Below are 20,351 nucleotides of genomic sequence, written 5' to 3' on the forward strand. Positions count from 1 at the left end.
CCCTTTAAGGCACATGCCTGGGTTGACACTAGCCTCCCAGGAGGGGGCGTGCAGGAGGTAGCTGGTTGATATTTCCCTCTCACATGGATGTTTCTCTCTCGCTCCCTCATGATAAACCTAGTTGAGGCAGAGTAACTAGAGAAAATAACCAAATTTAATTACATACACACATATGGGGACTCCATAAATGACAGAATCTGAGACCCCCTACATATATGAGAAGTTCAGTGACAGAAGACCAAATGAGATATATATGACATACTGAATTTAAGAATAAAATAAGATGCATTGGGGCTTCAGAGGGGTGGAGGAAAATTTGTAGGAAGATAAGAGCAGATGTTCAGTAATTAGAAGTTTGCCCTGCCCTATATATAGTTATCATAAAAAGTTATCTCTGGTAATAACTCTTATTACGGGTAAGACTCCCAATTTATAATCTTCTAGGTAGTTAAAGGAGTGGCAGAAGTTTCCTGAGCCTGCAGGGTTTTAAGTTCCTTCAGCTCAAAATAATCACATGCCAAAGCAGCACAGCTTGGAAGGCCTGTTCTGCAGCCTTCCACCTCACCTAGTTGTCTCGCATATTTGTAACATTCTCAGTTCTCATTTGACTCAAAGATTTTCTTGCTAAACAAAAGCTCTTCCCTCCACTCTTTGGAAGTAGACCATTAAATAACACAATAACATCTAAGACCAGTTGTAAGACTTTTGGGGGATGTTTGGGAAACTTAGAAGAAAAACTTCACAGAAATTTTAAGTTAACAAAAGACTTCAAATTTCAGAAATGCTCTGGGGTGGGAGGGGGGCGGGGGATATATCTCAAATCTCTATGGAACAAAAACAATAACACAAGGCCAATATGTGGTGAAGTGGCAGATGAAATGAAAGCTGATTCAAAGGCCTCTGATTGCATCCTGCAGGAAGACCACCCAAAACGACAGCAAGAAAAGCTTCAAGTCCGGGTTCACATGCAGCTTTCTCTACTGCAAAACAGAACTAGCACAACTACACTGGCCTTTCAACGTGCTCTCTCCTCACAGAGTGTGGCTGTTCCAGCGCTAAAGCCAAGCTTTCTAGTAGTTCCCCTTCACTAAACTGAGCTGGGTGTTAAGTAGTGGGAAGCAAATGATAGAGTATTGACAATAATATTTAAGTTAAGTGAAAAATCATCTCGAAAAGTTACATACAAATGAATTGGATGATAATGCTTTCATTATCTACAGAAACCTGGTTCCTTACAATAGAAAGAATAGCCAAGACTTCCATGCATTTCCTTCCTTTGTGCTAGAAACAGAGACTAAGTGAGAACTGTCCTCACCGAGGTGAACGTCTCAAATACAAGGAGACATTGGATCCCCAAATCTCAACTTGGTAGAAAGTGATTTTTTAAAATATCAAATTGGTCATGAGCAAATAACGTGAGATTTTCATTTACAGTGTATTTTATGTTTGTTTATTCAACAATGTGCCAGGTAGGAGAAAATAAGCCAAGAAAAACAGACATGGCCCCTGCCTCATTGGTCTCAGAGGATAGTGTCTTAATCCAAGTTAAAACTATACCTTAATTTAAAAAAGGGATCAATCAGCCATAAAAATAGATGAAATCTTACCATTTGCAGGAGTCTTAGGCTAAGTGAAATAAGTCAGACAAAGACACATGCCATATGATTTCACTTATATGTGGAATCTAAAGAACAAAATAAATAAACCAAATAGAAATAGACTCATAGTTGCAGAGAATAGACTGATATTTGCCAAAGGGGAGGGAATTGGGTGAAAAAAAGTGAAAGGATAAAGAAGTACAAATTGATAGTTATGAAATAGTCATGGGGATGTAAAGCACAGCATAGGGAATATAGTCAATAACATTGTAATAACTGTGCAAGATGCCAGGTGGGTACTGGAAATATCTAAGGGAATAGTTTATATGCATATGAATGTCTAGCAACTATGCTGTTACAAAATAATACTGAATGTAAACTGTAATTGAAAAATAATATTTAAATTAAAAACTGGAGTCAATTATGCACTTAGTTAATATACTAAGACCTCTTACTAACTATTGTGTAACTGCTACTAACTAGTCTTGGGATCTTGGTTCAGTCCTTGAACTTAGGAGTCTTACAATTCTTAGGTGGTAAGTAAATGGATTTAGTTACATGAATTTTTAAATTTTTTTTTGGCTTTCATACTCTAAATTTGTAATATGATTTTTCATACATCACCTCCATCTTGGTCTGTTTGGGCTTCTATAACAAAATAACAAAACTGGGTGGCTTGTAGACAAGAGCAATTTCTTTCTTAGAGTTCTGGGGCTAGAAGTCTGAGATAGGGACCAGCATGGTTGGTCTGGGCTGCAGACTTCTTGTTGAATCCTCACCTGGACAAAGGGGTAAGCGTTCTTTGGGGATTCTTCTACAAGGGCATTTATCCCATTCACGAGGCTTCACCTTCACGACCCAATCAATCCCCTACTTCCATACCACCTATAGGCATTACTTTTGTTTGTTTGTTTGTTTGTTTTTAGCATAAACATTCAGAGTGTAGCAATCTCTCCAATCTTCAGAATCATCTGCAATGAGAGAGGCAGAAAATGCAGAAAAAGAAATAGCTAGAGAAATGCCAAGGAAGGTGAAAAACCTCATCTTCAACTTGGGTTTAAGGTCTGAGTGCAAACGTGACAGGAGACATACAAGCATAGCACAACATGGGGACAGGGTTGCTGGTTGCTAGCTTAGTGACCTGAACAAGTTATTTCATACCGCTGAGCCCTGGTTTTCTTAACTAAAACTGGAACAGAACCTGACACATCCAGAGATTGTTTAGCAGAAAATAAAATCTTTACAGCTACCGTAAATTTTATTCTGAAATAAAAAGAATCAGGCAATACACAATCATTCCATATATATGACAATTTTCTCAAGACTATCAAATTCTCTGTCTGCCAGTTTGTACCTTGCTTGGAATCCAAGGTTTCTTTATAACTGACCCCTGAATGTACCACACCCGTCTCTCAGCAGATTGGGGCTGCGATTTCCTCCAGGACTAAAGCTAGAGAATTGGGTTCTTCTAATTATAGCCATTTTTACCAAGCAACTTGAGAAGTAGGGAATTAGTCCTGCTTGGGATATTCCCTGATACTTTTCTATAGTTCATCTATAAAACAAAACAAAACCCATGTCATATTTTCTTTTTTTTAATATTCAATATATAGATATTTTATTGATTTCAGAAAGGAAGGGAGAGGAAGAGAGAAACATCAAAGATGAGAGAGAATCATTGATTGGCTGCCTCCTCCACACCCCCTAATGGGGATCGAACCCATAACCTGGGCATGTGCCCTGACCAGGAATCGAACCCTACCCTCCTGGTTCATAGGTTGATGCTCAACCACTGAACTACGCTGGCCGGGCTTTATTGATTCTTTTAAAGAGGAAGGGAGAGGAGGATGGAGAAGGAGAAAGAGAGAGAGAAACATTACTTGGCTTATACCCCAACTGGGCATCGAACCCACAACCTGGGCATGTGCCCTGACCAGAAATTGAACTGGTGACCTTTCAGTGAATGGTGCATGAGACAATGTTCAACCAACTGAGCCACACCAGCCAGGATCATGTCATCTTTCTGAACATGGAAAATCCAATGACATCAGCAACCCTTATTGCTACTGTAACTACTAAAAGTTAATAATTCTTCTTATACATTAACTACATTCTGTCTCTATTTGACTCTCAATCTCCACCTTTTAAAAATCATCTCCTGGTTTTGCTAAAACTCAAGAGAGTTTAAGTGTTGTTGCTGTGGAAAACTGAAAAAAGGCTTCAACAACATATTTGTTATCAATTCTTTATTGTTGAAAACAAAATTGAAATTCTCTGGCACATAAAACAATTATTTCTACAAAAGGAAAGCCTACAAATCTTGATAATTTATACAAATAACAGCTTCTCAAAAAATAAAATTTTAATTTAGTAAACTTGTCTTGTGCTCTATATTTTTAGCACTGTCTGCAATAATCCACCATAAATCCCTGAGCGGAGACATTTTTGACCATGTTCTGTTATGCCCCCCTATTCCCCTCCCCCCAAGTTGGTCTAAGCCCAGCCCTATCAGGGACATTTCGTTATTAGAGATCCATGCATTTTATGACACAGGCCCAATTGTTAATGCTACTTGGGAACTGGGTCAACATGAAGTGCCTCTACTGTGCAATTAGCAAATCTATTAAGAACCAAGTGTTTTGAAAGGAAGAACAATAACAATAAAAAGACATAAAGTGTTAAAACTAGGAAATCATCATAGGTCAATATTTAAATAAATATAAATGTTAGACATTGAATTCATCTGTATATCCTTATATTAAATTCCTTTTTTATTTATTTGTTTGCAATTGCCAATGCAGTAGAAGATGAAAAATACACTTCAATCCCCTATTTTTGGTTTGACCATGGGTTTGCTGTTGCTAAATGTTAAATATCATTCTGAGAACACAGTGATTTAGTTATAATTTAACTTTTGGCCCCTCAGTGAAATGTTTACAAAATACTACACATAGTAGGAGGGCCTTCTTATTAATGCCATCAACAAATCTCTCTCACTACATCTGCCCTTCTTACAAAAGCACTAATGCCATAGGAACACCACTTCAAATTCTTTATCCCACTGTCTTCAGATATGCAGAAAAACATAAAGTATGGCAAAAACATAGTAGTACGATGCATTTGCATGTGTAGCTTCCCTTTAATAGGGATGCTGACCATATATACATGGAGCATGAGTGTGAAGAAGAAAAAGCTAATTTTCAGTTGCAGGGAATTGGCTTGATGAGTCAAGTTTTGTTTTGTTATTCTGCTATTGTAGAATAATAAATAAATAAATATGTAGAGTATTGTGTTTCTACCTTATGAAGAAGCTAATAGTGGGCTATTATTTTCACAAAGTTAATTTTTAGTAGCAAAGTCTGACTGCAAGGCAAAAAAATGTTCAAATGTTCTTCTCTACATCTTTTATACTCTTTTACTTGTGAAGTGAACGTGGAAGTGGTTACAAATAGGTAATGAAACAAAATACCAAATTTGCTAGTGAGAAATGGTTTTCAACTGTAAAAAGCACTTGGCAGAAGACCTAGACACACGCAGGCTAATGCTACACTCTACTGCAGCTTAAAATAAGAAGTCATTTTTATGTTTTTTTGGGAAGAGCAAAATATGAGAAATACAATAAAAACAATTCCTTAAAACTGTATCAGCATTACTGTTCTGGTACCTATTAGAAAGATATTAGCATTTCATAATAACATCTCCCAAATACAAAGTCATTGGTAACCATGATTATACACTCCTTTGAGCAGACTTGATTTTTTAACCAGTAACATCTGGAAAGCACAAAGCACCTTCCCTTTTGTCTAAGAGCTGCTGGTTAGTTATTGGAGCTAGAACACTTTTAAGCTTCCTTTAGTTATAATCTATAATAATAAAAGTGTAATATGCTAATTAGACCAGATGACCTTCCGGGGAAAGCCCGGGCTGCAAGGGAAGCCGGTGCAGGCAGCTAGGGGAAGGAAGGCCTGCTCTTGCATGAATTTTATGCACCGGGCCTCTAGTCCTTATATAAACATGTGCATTAACCAGGAATAGCCATTTTAAAAGGCAATTTCAAAAGCCTAATAATTAATACAATGAATTCTCATAGGCAATTTTTTTGTGGGAGGGCGTGTAAATATTGGCGACTTTAAAGTAAAAAAAAAAAATGCCTGCCTGACAAGTATGAGGCCTCCCTAGCCCCTCCTACAATACTGGTGTGAAATGGGGGTTGGTTACTCTACTCTGCATATCCTTTTCCAGTCATGAAAAGCAAATGATTCCCCAAAAAGTGAAGACTGACATCCAAATCATAACACGTAATGTGCACTAGTCAGGAAACAGGTGTAGACTCTCACAGGGCCTGACGTCTTATTAAAAGAAAGAAGTTTTCTAAGTTGCAGAAATTGGTAAGCAGGCCGCCCCAAAGAGGGAAGGCAGCAGCGTCTGGACAACCAAACGCTGGCTCCCGAGGGTCCAAAGGACACATGAATCACTCCCTCCGAACACTTGGCCTTCATAGTTTCCTGTGGCTGCATGGACACTCTGGCTTCCTCTCACAGTGTTTAAGAAAACAATATGATTTCTAAATTAGCTTTCCAAAATGCACAAATTTGGAAGTTAGAGGCTGCCCCTCTTTAAGAAGGCCAGGAGATCCTCTGTTAAGTGCTCTGGTTTAGCTCTATGGGTAACAATTACATCCCTCAGGAGGTTTCCAAGGTCCCCCCCCATTTTTGGTGTTAAAGGCTGGGTCCACAGCTAAGTGGCAGTGACCTCGGTGACCTCTGCCCTGGCCTTGGGCTCCAAACAAAGCTCTGGTCCTCGCCCTGCTGGGAAGTCCTGTTGGTGAAGAAGCCAGCTGGAAAATGTGGAGGAGGGGGAGGCCGGCTCCTGTCAGGTCTTGGAAGTCTTTAGGCCTTGCTTTTCCATGATGTTCCAGAGTTTGCGGAGATTGGACTGTGTGATGACATCGTCGGGCTTGAGCTGCAGCGCCCGCAGGTAGTTGGCCTCGGCCTGGCGCAGCCGGCCGTTCAGGTGCAGGATGGCTCCCAGGTTCATCAGCGCAGCCGGATACTAGGGCCAGAGAGAGGAAGGAAACTGATTAAGAGGCCACGTCAAGCTTTCCTTTGAGGAAGACAAAAATCTTCATCCACTTATGCAAATGATTCCCTTATGGCTGGAGGCATTTCATGGAAGCAATTTAGCGATTTATACAAACAGACAAAGATAACTAGGAAGGAAGGGGGGGAAAAAAGGTTCCAAACAGCCTCTGTGTACTCTGTGCCTTTGTAAAAAGGGCAGGCAGCTAGAGAAACAGTTTTCGTCTTTAATGAGAAAGAATGGATTACATGTGAAAACCTAGCAACCTAGTCAGTGGTACCACCCTGGGAAAAAGGGGGATACAATTTCAGATGGACAAAATTAAACTTTTGGTCAACTCAGCACCAAGAAATACAATATTAAGTGGGAAAATTTGACACATTTTCTGTGTCCACCCACTTTTTAAAATTCTTTTTTAAAAAATGTATCTTTATTGTTGAACGTATTACAGATGGACCCTTTGTGTTTTTTCCCCCCATTGACCTCCTCCATCCCCCCACCTCTGTTCCCTCTCCTTAGCAACATTCTATGCCATTTATAAAAACATAAATAAGTAAAATATAAAAGTTTTACTGATATTTTCAGGGTAAACTATGATGAAAAAAAAATTCAAATGAAACCATTATAGTCCTTTCCAAATCTAGCTCAAGTAATTTAATGAGACAAAGTCTTTACTTTTAAGCCAGTTTGTAACCTAATGGTATTTACTCTAAATACAGCAAAGTAAAAACATCTAGTACAGATAAAATATGGTACTTTTATAAGAGAAGTTTTATGCTATTTGTTTAAAAATAAAGTAATTTGCAGATTTTTCTGTAATGTGTGCTAATTGTAATACAAAGTTATCATGTGAAAGGCGAACTTAAAAAAAAAAATGTTATGTAGCAATAGTAATACAGGGTTTCCCTCCCCAAGTTCTCAGACATTAGTTAATAACACTCCTTTCCAAAGGGAAAAAAAATATTTTGCTTGCTATCAATGAATAAGGGCTGTACTGCTGCTCTTGTCTTGTCCCTGGAACTTTCTGGCTTACAGAGTAGCTAATACTTTGGCAGTTACATAAATGCATATTTCAAATATCAGATAAAACGAAATGTGTTTATGCTAAGATTATGTTTTCATTTTTCAGATGATGTCAACTCTTAATTGTCCTGGCAAATCTGATACCGCCTAAAATAATTCACCATTATTTCTATGATTTAGCATTTTCAAAATGTATGCATTTTCCAGCTGAATTCATATGACTCTACTCTTTACTGTAAAAACAATTATTTCTGAACCAAAGCCTTGCTGGGGAGAGGGGTGAATAGCTCAGAATAAACCAACTGGGGAAAAAGGATCAGATTTGGATTTTGAGATGTGAATTTGAGTTCTCGCTCAGCCACTGCTATGACCTTGGTAAAGTCCCCTAATATATCTGTGTCTCAGGTCTTTCACTTATGAAATATTGAAATAATATCAACTTTCTGCACATTGTTAGAAAGATAAGAGAAAATAAATGTGGCACAGTACATGCACATTGTAGATACTCTACAAATGTCAAGTTTACTTTTCCTGACTCACCGTGCTTGAGATAAAGCAAATGCATGTTTGTGATATTTATGTGGCTATACAAACTTTACAATTTTTATTTCAATGGCTACATAATATGTTTCTGGATGTATACCAAAATTCTCTTAAGTTTTCAACTACTGGGCATTATTCTCCAACTTTTCAACATCCTTTCCAAAAGGAATGTTGCAAACATAAACTATTACTAACCTTCGAAGAACCTTTTAGTCTGGATGACTCCACACTTATCAAGAAAAATACAGATGGTCAGTATCTAATTTTAAACACCACTCCAAATAAACACAGCTCCAAATTACATGTGCAGTGAGTATCTCCACATTGGAAACCTAAAATAACACCTCCTATTCTGTCTTCCTAAGAGAACTGTGTTGGCATACCACCATTATTATCTTGAGTTTGATGCTTGAACACACTTCTGAATGATGTCCCCTCACAGAGCTTAGCATCACAACCAATAAACAGCTACTAAACGGATGGTGAAGTGTATTCACAGTCTTTGAGTTATTAGAGAGGCTAAATAGATTAAGTGTTCAAATTCCATGCTATCCTGAGTAGGAAAAGAGGAAATGGGGAGGGAGAACCAGGGTTGGAGACCATTCCTTACTTCACAGAAAAAGAAGAGGCCCAGTGGTTGGGCGGAGAGAAACCAGATGTCTCTGAGGGATAGCGGTTATTTCTTGAATAACTTTATTACCAGAGTGTCTGTACCTAGCTAGAATTCCACTCAATGGGATTTTTAAAAACACTCAGAGGTTCAGAGGTTACCAAAAAAAAGTTAATATTATTATTATAAGAAAATACAATTAAGAAGTTAAATCTGATATCAAAATGAGTCTGATATGCTAATTATATTGGTGTTTTCAAATAACTTTAATCTTGCATTTTTCACATTAGCATGTTTCTCATTAAACAAAAATAATCAAAAATTGACATTATGAAGTTAATGTGGGATAATAGATCTCATGGAAGCTTACATAATACTTACTGTGTTTCCTAAAGAATAAAAATCCAAGTAAACTAAAAAAAATGTGCATATTAAGAAAATCATTCAATTTTTAAACTATTTTTTCTTGATTTTCAGAGATAGGGGAAGAGGGAGAAAGAAACATCTATGTGAGAGGGATACACTGATAGGCTGCCTCCTTTACACCCCCTATGGGGAACCCAGGCATGTGCACTGACCAGGAATCAAACTGGCAGCCCACTGGTGCACTAGCCAACACCCGAACAACTGATCACATCAGCTAGGGCGCATTCAATATTTTTAAGCAAGTATCTAACTAGAAATAGATTACTACTTTCAGAGGAAACATTGTGGTTTGAATGTACCTATTTTAATAGAGTAAAAAAAAAAAGTTATTTTGAAAATCAATGCACATATATTATGTAACAGATTCTTATTTGCATAACTGGAAACTGATGAAATTGACATGCTGGGTGCTCATATGTGACATACATACCCATTGCCTCCGGTAACTACTTTAAAAGTGTCATTTGACATAAATAATTTCATTTGTCTGTTAAAAATTTATGACTAAAACTGGTATAGACTACCTTCTCCCTATATAGTTGTTTTCTCTCTTCAAAGATAGGGTTTTTATCTTTTAAGCCCATCATATCTCCCTTCCACGGCAATCTCATGGGTAGCTTAGTGGATGCCCACTGGACTGACTGCCTTCAGGTCATCCAACCTTGCTACAAAAATGAGAGTTTAGGGAGGGACATTACCATCACCTAGGGGCTTAATAGAAATGAAGAATTTCAGGCGCCACCTACTGAGTAAGATTCTGAATTTTAACAAGATACTCAAGTGCTCTGTATGCTCATTAAAATTTGAAAAGCACTCTTCTAGAGGTCATTTCCAGATCCTAGATTATATGCTTTTACAGCTTCTGAAATGATTTTTTTTTTCTTAATAAGAGAATGAAGTTCCTATAGAACAAAATATGTCAGATCAAATGTCTATCCTCTCATAAAACAGAATTCTTCTCTTGCCCATAATTATTTAAGGTAGTACATATTCAGATAAAGCTTTATTAACAGAATAGTAAATGACTTACTGGACAAAAGAAAAAATTTTAAAAGCCTTTTCATAACCAAACTAGAGGCCCCAATGCATGAAATTTGTGCACTGGGGTGTGGTGGGGGGTCCCTCAGCCCAGCCTGCCCCCTCTCACAGGAGCACTCATGGGATGTCCTACTGATGGCTTAGGGTGACCTACTGGTGACTGGGCTGATCAGGGGAAGGCACCACCCCCATCTGCTGCTGCCACTACCGGCCGTTGTAGCCACCAACGTGTTTTCATCAACAAGGACTCCAGTCCCTTCACCACGAAAAAGTGACAACTTTAGGGATTTTCAAGATGTCTCTTTCATAGGCTATGGCATTTATTTCTTTTTTTTTTCTTTTTTATCTTCACCTGAGGATATTTTTCCATTGATTTTTAGAGAGCATGGAAGAGAGAGGGAAAGACAGAGAGAAACATCAATGTGAGAGGGATACTTCAATCGGTTGCCTCCTGCATGCAGAGCCTGCAACCTAAGTACATGCCCTTGATCAGAATCGAAGCCAGACCCTGTGGTCTGCAGACCGAGGCTCTATCCACTGAGCAAAACCAGCTAGAGCAGGATATGACATTTCTTAGCCCCTGTAGCAGAAGACCTTTGTTTTTTTCCTCCAGAAGTGAGATGGAAAAACCCTAGATTACCTTCTTGGATTCTTATTATGCAAGTTACCAAGAGCACTGTGAGTGAAGTCCTGGAAGCTTAGCCAATGAGTGGTCAGAAAAGGTGTTTCCTCGGCAGCTCACACACAGAGGCCCCCATGGTGTGTGTCCACTGGGGTGGGGGCGTATTCCAAGCTGTGCCTCAGAGGCTCAGTGCAGGCACCCCTGTGTATTGTGTCTCTGCTCCGGCCCTTCCCCAGCCCCAGCCTCCCCATGGCTGCTGGGGCTGAGGGTGGCACGAATTCCCCTCCTGCCTATCTGCATGCGAAGCTCCTTCTGAGCTGGTGGTGATGCCTATGGTGTCCCAGCTAATTTGCATATTACCTCTTTATATAAATATATATAGATAAGAGCAAGTAAGGTTTCTAAACAGACTTAAAGATTGCTTCACTGTATAACTGAAATGCAAAAAGTCTAGGTGACTGGCTGTCTGTTATATATTGGGTGTCATTGCCATCTGCCAGCCATGAGTCATGGGCTGGAGAACAGAAACCCAACTGCAACGGCTGATGTCTTCCCTCACACACATCCTCTTTTATTAAAGACAGCCGATGAAATCTTCAGCATGTTAACAAAGGCAGTCAGCAGCTTGCAACCCAGTAACATGGGGCTTGTGGCTCCAGACAACAAATGACACCACCTCCTACTTCACAGACTAGAAAGAAGAACCAGACTTTCTTGTTTCCTTGAAGAGAACAGATGCTTTACATCAAAGGGGCTGACTGGCAGTCACACTGAAGCAACAAGTGACATCTTTTTTCAAGTCTCTAGAGAATTATGCCTTTATTGTTAATTTACTGTGGTCTTTGGCTTATTTCTCCAGTACTCGAGGAAATAGCAAAACTAAAATAATAGCTGTATACTGGGGTGTGGTAGAGCAAAGGCAATGCGAGAAAGGTCTGATACTTTTCTAATTCCCATGAGGCTCCCCAAGAGCCCAGCTGAGCTCATAGGGTCTTGTAGGCACACAGGAGTGGAAGACAAACTCATTTTCCTGGCCTCTGTACATTATTAGTCCTGGGAGGATATCTATGGAGCAAGAACAGTGAGACCAAAGGAGATTTAGGATTGGGAATTCGTGCTTCTATTGGGAACAGGACTAAAATGCAGATGTTTGAACAGAAGACTTAGGTGGGACCTAGGAAAAGGTAAACCAGGGCTTGTTGAAATATTCTTATTAGGCAAGACATGGAAACTCAGGCAGTAACTGGCTCTTTGAGACTCATTATTAGTCTCTGTGGCCACTTCCCTCTTGTGAAGGTAGATCAACAGGCCAGGAAAGCTATGAAAAAGACAGACAGAGATAATACACCGATATGTCTAATTTTATAAAAATATTTCAATTCAGCAAGAGCAAAGAAGGTAGTTACCTATAAAGGAGCACCTATACGTTTGTCAGCTGATTTCTCAACAGAAACCATGCAGGCCAGACGGGAATGACAAGAAATATTCAAGGTGATGAATAGTAAGAACCTACAGCCAAAGATAATCTATCCAGCAAAGCTATCACTCAGAATCGAAGGTCAGAGAAAGAGCTTCACTAATACAAAAAAGCTAAAGGAGTTCATCAACACCAAACCAGAATTATATGAATTGCTGAAGGGGGTTCTTTCAGAAGAGAAAGTAAATAAAGATAAAAATTATGAGCAACAAATACGTAACTATCAACAAGTGAATCTAAAAACCAAGGAAATTAAAAAAAAATCTGATGAACAATATTAACTGTTGAATATAATAGAATCAGAGGTATGGAAGGGGAGTGAACTGATGATTCTTGGGGAAAAGGGGAGAGGGGGATGTGGGAAGAGACTGAACATAAACTGTGCACCTATGGATGAGGACAATGGGGAGTGGGGAAAGGACAGAGGGTGGGGTGGGAACCTGGTGGAGGAGAGCAATGGTGGGGGGTGGGGAAAAAAAGGAACATTTGTAATAATATGAACAATAAAAATTTACTTAAAAAAAAAATTTCAATTCAGCCCTGACCAGGTAGTTCAGTTGGTTAGAGCAGCGTTTTTCAACCGCTGTTCCACGGCACACTAGTGTGCCACGAGATGTTGCCTGGTGTGCCATAGGTGCAGACAAGACAAGAATTTTATAATTTTTCACTATTTTGTTTACTTAATATTTCATAATAAAGTAATTATAAAATACTTTCTTTGTGTTTATTTGATTCCTATTCAAGAGAATTACTTTATATATAGTCAATATAGGCACAGAGTTAAATTTTTTAACATTTTCTAATGGTGGTGTGCCTCGTGATTTTTTTCATGAAACAAGTGTGCCTTTGCCCAAAAAAGGTTGAAAAACACTGGGTTAGAGTATCATCACGATATGCCAAGGTTGTGGGTTAGAACTATGGTCAGGTCACATATAAGAAGCAACCAATGAATGCATAAGTAAGTGGAAAACAAATAACTTTTCTCTCTTTCCCTTCCTCTCTAAAAAAATAATCAATACATTTAAAAATAGATATTAAAAATATTTCCATTCAAAGTGTTGCTGAAATTATCTATATAGCTGCATATTTACTGTTTCATGAACTAAATAACTTTAAAAAATAGGAATGTCTGAGATTACCTTTATTCAGCTAATATTCAATTAATATACTATACATACTTGGGATGTTTTTAAGATAACCACCTTTAACTTCCCTTCTGAATATAATTTATAAACAGAAATGAATTTGCATGGCCTGAAGTTTTTAATGGGTTCTCAATCTTTTTCAAGTAGTTACTAAATAACTTGATGAAGGTTGCTGAAATTGCTTACCCAATTGGATTTACTGGAGCAGTAACTGTACCATGATGCTTAAAAATTAATGGTATAAACTTTAAAGGAAAATATTCATGAAAAAGAGTATGCATAAATTTAAGGATTCTCTTTGTATTTGTTGTGCCTTGTACATGGCACATATTTAATAAATAAATCCTGGATTAAAGGTGTTTTGTTTAAGATTGGCTGTCAGGCTTATTAAAAAAAACTATAATATCACCTGAAATAAAGTTAGATACATCTTTTCCCTCATTTTCAATATCATTCCTGCTCTTTTTTCCAGACAGTCCAAGGCCAACCTAAGAACCTGGATAAATTAGACTTGATTCCTTGCTTTTCTCCATGCACAAATATGTACATACAACCAACTGTTAAGTCTCAGCAACTTTACACCCAAATCTCTGTTAAATCTGTCTTCTAATTATACTTTGTTCCTTTCTCCCAACTTGGTTTAAGTTCTAATCATCTTTTCTTGGGTTACTTAAATAAAATTATTTTTGATGGAAAATAATAAATAAGCGGTTAACTGAACTGATTGGTGGGTGACAGATTAAATGAATGAATAAATACAAGAGTAAAGCCTTATGCAGGTTTCTTTTTTAATTATAAACTAGAGGCCCTATGCACAAAATTCGTGCAAGGAGCTTGGCCCTTGCAGCCCTGGCTGCCCCAGCCCTCACAGCCCTGACTGCCTCTTGGCCCTGTCCCCTGCCCACTGGTTGTTCAGCTGTCTGATCTAATTAGCATAATAGCTCTTTAATATAGGACTAGAGGCCCGGTGCCCGAAATTTGTGCATGGGGCTGTGTGTCTCTCAGCCCATCCTCTCCAATCTGGGACAACCCTCTCACAATCCAGGACTGCTGACTCCCAACTGCTCATCTGCCTGCCTTCCTGATTGCTCCTAACCACTTCTGCCTGCCAGCCTGATCACCCCCTAACAACTCTCCTGCCAGCCTGATGCCTAACTGCTTCCCTGAGAGCCTGTTTGCCCCTAACTTCCCTCCCCTGCAGGCCCAGTTGCCCCAACTTCCCTCCTCTGCCTGCCTGGTCACCCCTAACTGCCTTCCCCTGCTGGCCTGATTGCCCACAACTGCCCTCCCTTGCAGTCCTGGTCCCTCCCAACTGCCCTCCCCTGCCGGCCATCTTGAGTCCACATGGGGGCAGCCATATTGTGTGCTGGAGTGATGGTCAATTTGCATATTACTTTTGTATTAAATAGGCTAATTTAGGCATATAAAAATTTCAGAGAATATTAAAAAACCTGTGTACTTGCGTAACAAATAAAACTTACAAAGACAATTAAAGATCTCAAATACCTTTTGCTGTCCTATTCCTGAGCTAACTCCCATCCTCCCAAGAAAACAACCTAAACGTGGTACTTATCAGCCCAGTGTATGTTTTACATTTTTATTTTTTTGTCTATCCATAAAAAAATGCTACATTCTGAAGTTTTAACTTGATCCATTTGTCATTATCCTTCATGGGATGCCATCCTACCAAGCACCCAACTGGAATTTTGTGGGGAAGCATGAGACTTGGTTGGATAGTTGTAAGGAGACTCTGAGAAAAGGGAAGTGTGTGGATGGCCGCCTGCCCTGTTTATCAGAATTCCAACTTAGGGGAGACTTAGGGGAGTGTTGAAGGCAGTGCCCCTAATTATTTCTTGATATTTCCAAACAAGTCCGTGCACATGCAGACTTCAGGTGTTTACTGAAATCCTTAATCTTAATCCTGGATGCCCTTGCCTAGAGGAAAATGTAAACATGTGTCCTCCCAAGATTACTCACCCTACTGATTGTATCTAAAGATAAAAATTCCGAGGTCAGACGAGTTGGTCGAGTTCAGGGTGGTATGGCTAGGGAGGGGTTTGGGATGGGAATGGGGGAATAAGGACAATTATGTGAGACCATAATCAATAAATAAAAAAATAAAAAAAAGATAAAAATTCCAATAAAGGCCTAATGAGGCAGGCTATGGAGGCTGCTTGGACCCTTGAGTCAGGTAAGCCCCTTAGCCTTCTCCCCCTCAGGGGAACTGTGTCGGAGTAATCTGTTCATCCGTCCTTCAGGGGGTGCTGGTCAGCCCTGGCAGAATTTTTACTCATCATTTTGTTTTTCAAATGTATCCATGTTGATATAGGTAAGGTTTAGTTCTTTCACATGCATTTCAGTGAAGGACTCCCATTCTCCCAAGGATGGGAATACTGACTCTTTAATAGACGGCTGTCTCTACACATACTTATGGGAGAGTTCCTTGGAGTGGAATTGTTGGATCGCAGGGGATCTTCATCTTCTCCAGATATTACCAAATTGCCCTCAGTGTGGTTGTATCAAATTGTATTAGCCTCAGCATGTAACAAAGGTTTCTTCATTCCAGGTCCTTCATCACACTTGGTATCATCTGACCATTTTAAGTTTTGTAAAGTTAAAGTTGTGAAATAGTATCTTATTGAGCTAAGCTCCTTTTTCCTGATTGCTAGAGAGGTTAGTAACATTCTCATAAGTTTAATAGCTTTTTACATTTTCTTTTCGGTATCTACCCCTTCTTTACCTGCTTTGAACAAACTGCCAAGAGCAGGGCCAGCATGGAGAGAACCCCTAATAAAGAAGAATCAGTCTCAATTAGTTTGGAGAGTAAAATGTCAGCAGTAAGACATCCATGATGTTAACCCTTCGGAGACTAAACCAAAAATGAAAAAAAAAAATTATTACTAAAAATGAAACATATTAATACAATAAACAAACAAACGAAAAATCTCTCACAAAGTTCTGTGATGGAAAAAACACAAAACACCCACAAGCAATTCAATGCTTCCAATTCAGAAATGACAGCTCTTTGTAGTCACATTTTCACTACAGTCATATTTTGAAGAAAGCATCTCTGCAGAAAGATTTACCAAACTGTACTTACAGCACTGGAAAATAACCCAGAAACACAGCAGTGACGAGGCAAAGTCTGACAGATAAAAGAAATAATTCATTCTGATTCTCAGTTTCAATACAGTATGTGTGTTTTTGAAATGGCTTTGAATAAAACAAAACAGATACAGGTGACAAGCGAGACACAACGCTGTATTAAGGGAGTAGTTTCAATTTGTCAGTGACACATTCTATCCTGCGCGCTCAATCCTTCTCTCCCACATCTGCTCCACCCCAGCGGGTGTTACAAGAACGCTCATTTAACTTTTATGACGGGTGTGAGTGCCACAGTGTGGAGTGCTATTCATTTTTACGGCAATCAAAATGCCAACAGCTGTAGTTCTGGCGGACAGCAAAGAGTGATGCTAACAGAGTGATTTCCAAGGTGGTGGCTATTTCTAACAGATTTTAAAGTGTATCTATTCAATTAAGGCTATGACCTAAGAAATTATTCTTCACTGGTGATAATTTTTTTCCAAACATAGGTTTTCCTGATGTCCTTAATTTTGCAAGAACGCCTCTCACGTAATCTAAATGGACAACCTAGATCCAGGCTTTATCTTTTATAAAATGTAACCACTTAATACTTAATATTATTTATGATTTGAAATAAACATGTAGCTCATCGTTTGCAGTAAAATTATTAAGTAAAAAGTTCTTTAAAAACTGAAAAAATACAGGATGACTCACAGTGCATGCAAATGGGAAAATAAGAATGTACTGAGTTTGAAGATACTAAAGGAAAGACTATTAGAAAAGAATCTGCACAACAAGCAAGCATCATCTATATTTTTAAAACAGCAAGAGCGTGCTGCCCTTACTAATATAGTCAGCTCTCACAAACCCCTCGGCATCTTATTCTCCTCCTTTTGAACCAGATTCCTTGCCTGTTTCTAAGTTCAAATATGATTTAAGCAACATAATTCACTCTACACTTTATTCATTTCTTTTTAGCATGAAAGGGAGGGAGGAACATATGCATGCTTTCTCAATCATAATCATATTACACAGAAGGAATTTCCAGCTGCACAGGCCATCCAAGTGTGTATGTGTGAAGCGTGAGTTTGAATACATTTCATAAAATGATTGCTCATTCCAAGGAGTTGAAACATGTCACTGGAATAATCATGTTGCTATTAAAAAGTATTTCAGAAATATATTGAAGTTGATATTTGGGCTTATAGAAGATAGAAGCAGAGAGCTAAATTTGGGGGGGGGGATTGTGGCCTTTTTCTTATGCAAATTATCATCCAATTAAAAAAAAAAGGCAGTACTGTCAGAGGTACAGATATACTGCATTGACAAAAATCAGAGTTATATTTGAGTAAAGCTCAAAAGAAGCCACAACAATCAAATTCAGGAAGTTTTTAAGTCTATGTACAATAGTCCTCCCATTGACTTAAAAGCTGACCAATAAAATAGCTTCGATTTGACGGAGGTCAACAAAGAGATACGAGTTTGCATATTTTGGAAATCACAGATTTGTTCCTGAATAAGACTTACTGAAAATATTATTTTTTTTTTCTTTTCTTTTCTTTTTTTTTTTAAAGTATGAAAACGAGCATATCAGAGACATCAAAACAGTGGGTTAAATTTTTGGTTAGGCACGCAACTGTAAAGATGGGTAAGATTTTTTTTCCTCTCACTAAGCAGATGGGGACCATGGTGTGAACAGGCAGGATTAATTCAAGAGTGACAGTGTCATTGAGAGCAAGCATATTTCAACGTGACATTAGAAGGCAGCAACTGTCCCCCTGCAGAAGGAAGAAACACATTTCACTGAGAGAACTCACCACAGGCTTCATGCACGCAGGAAGCGGAAAGTTTTGCGAATGTTCTGAGTCAGGATGATCAGATCAAACAGCAAGCAGGAGCAAAGCAATTCCACCGGGAACTATTAATCTTCCCAAGGACTAAAATTAAACTGTAAACACAGTGTCTGATGCGTGACATTCTATTTGCACTTTTATAGGGCCAAGACTTTGCTGATATATGCTTGGAAAAATAATGACTGCAAGGTCTCCACACATCATTTCAGAAAATATTCCATCAGGATACACCAATAAAGGTGAAGCCATGCTGCACTCCAAGCCATTCCACTTGCCAAAAAGTCACACCTGCTGAAATGTAACAATAAACACGGCCTGTGCATATCTAAACTCATCGCAAATCAAGGGGGTTTTAAGGGCAGATCTTCTGTCACTTGCATGGTGTATGCTTGCATATCACCCTCTAGAGCTCTACATTCAATTGCACATTTTGTCTGTATTTCTGAAATGGTGCTGTCTGAAATCACCAGTCAGACTGCATCAGTCATCTTCCTTAAAGCCTGCAGAGTCAGCACATTTTTATATCTAGAAGGTTTTAAAGACTGGCTCAATGACATTTTTTTTCTACAACAGCTTCCAAAACTGTATATAATACAGATTTTTGTATTGCAGTCACCTACTCTACCAATGTCTTTTCTCTGAGCAATTCTGCTTTTGAAAACACTATAACTTATCTTTCTTGCCTTTCATTTTGGGTTTACCATGTTAAAATAAAACAAGGACTGAAACCAGCAATCAACAAAGCAATCCCATTGACCCAGAGTTCAAGCAACTGCTGGCCTCAAATATATTTATTGGACACTTATTCACCCATATACCACAAATAACACCCCCCCCCCAAAAAAAAAAAAAAACTTGGAAAGGAAGGTAGAACAAAATAAATTATTTTGGATCCAATGATTCACTTTCTTATGCCAACTCTGGTTGCTTTTAGACTCATTTCAAATACTGAGATAAGGAATCATAATGATCTGTGATACATGTCAAACATATTCACAAAATCACAAAATGATACATTTTCACCTGCTCAAAAAAATAACTGTGTATTGGCAATGCAACAAACTCTTATAGTGATCTGATATTTGGCTACAAGAACACTTGGCCACATATTCATGCCTGAATGAGCAGAACAAAAAGGACTTCTCTAGAAATACAAGACAAAGCACATCATGTAAGAAACCAGAGGCAAAATTCTTTTCTGCTATTACATATTAGTTACTCTTAAAACAAAGCATGTTATGAATACTTTGCTAAATAATCTAATTAAATTGTAAGACATTTGTCTCATAAATGCTTAATATCCATTACATATAATAATTAAATTGAAATTCAGTGTCTTGAAATGGCTCATAGAAACCAGGCTATGCACTAATGCCTATAATTTAACACTTTTATTTACTTCAGTCAAAGACAGAAGTTTAAGAACTTTATTAATTTCTTTGGTTCATCCAAGACAAGTAGGAATTAAATGGTAATTATAAAGGCAATGTTCTTGGAAAATTAAGCCCTGGGTGCTAAGTGAGCGTGGTTGCTGACAGGGGCCACATGAAAGGGCAGCCTCCAGCAGAGGCGGGAGCACACACCACTCTGCTTAACTGTGGTTTACTTAACTCCAGGACCTGCAGAATCCTGGGACAGGAAGCATGGCCATCCCAAGAAAAGGGGCTCAGCGCATTAAGATATATCCCATTTGGCATCAGTTGCATAAATGCAATTAAGGAAGCATGAAAAGACAATTTATAACACTGAGGTTAAGACAATTTTATTAAGAAAGTCACGAGGAGCCTCTTTCAGGCAACAAATAGTTAAAATTTGTGTGTTGCCAAAACCAGTTTGGCTCAGTGGATAGAGTG

General features: G+C 38.5%; 1 protein-coding gene across 1 annotated transcript in view; it reads right to left on the reverse strand.

Moving 5' to 3' along the window:
- Positions 1-3,829: 3,829 nt before the first annotated feature.
- Positions 3,830-20,351, reverse strand: part of TMTC2 (transmembrane O-mannosyltransferase targeting cadherins 2) — a 401,251-nt gene continuing 384,729 nt past the window's right edge. The window contains exon 12 of the mRNA XM_084877291.1: positions 3,830-6,650. Coding sequence (XP_084733417.1) covers positions 6,471-6,650 — 180 coding nt within the window. The 3' untranslated portion in view covers positions 3,830-6,470. The remainder of the gene's footprint in view (positions 6,651-20,351) is intronic.

Source organism: Pipistrellus hanaki (assembly GCF_964339955.1).
Source record: "Pipistrellus hanaki genome assembly, chromosome: 3".
Taxonomy (NCBI): Eukaryota; Metazoa; Chordata; class Mammalia; order Chiroptera; family Vespertilionidae; genus Pipistrellus; species Pipistrellus hanaki.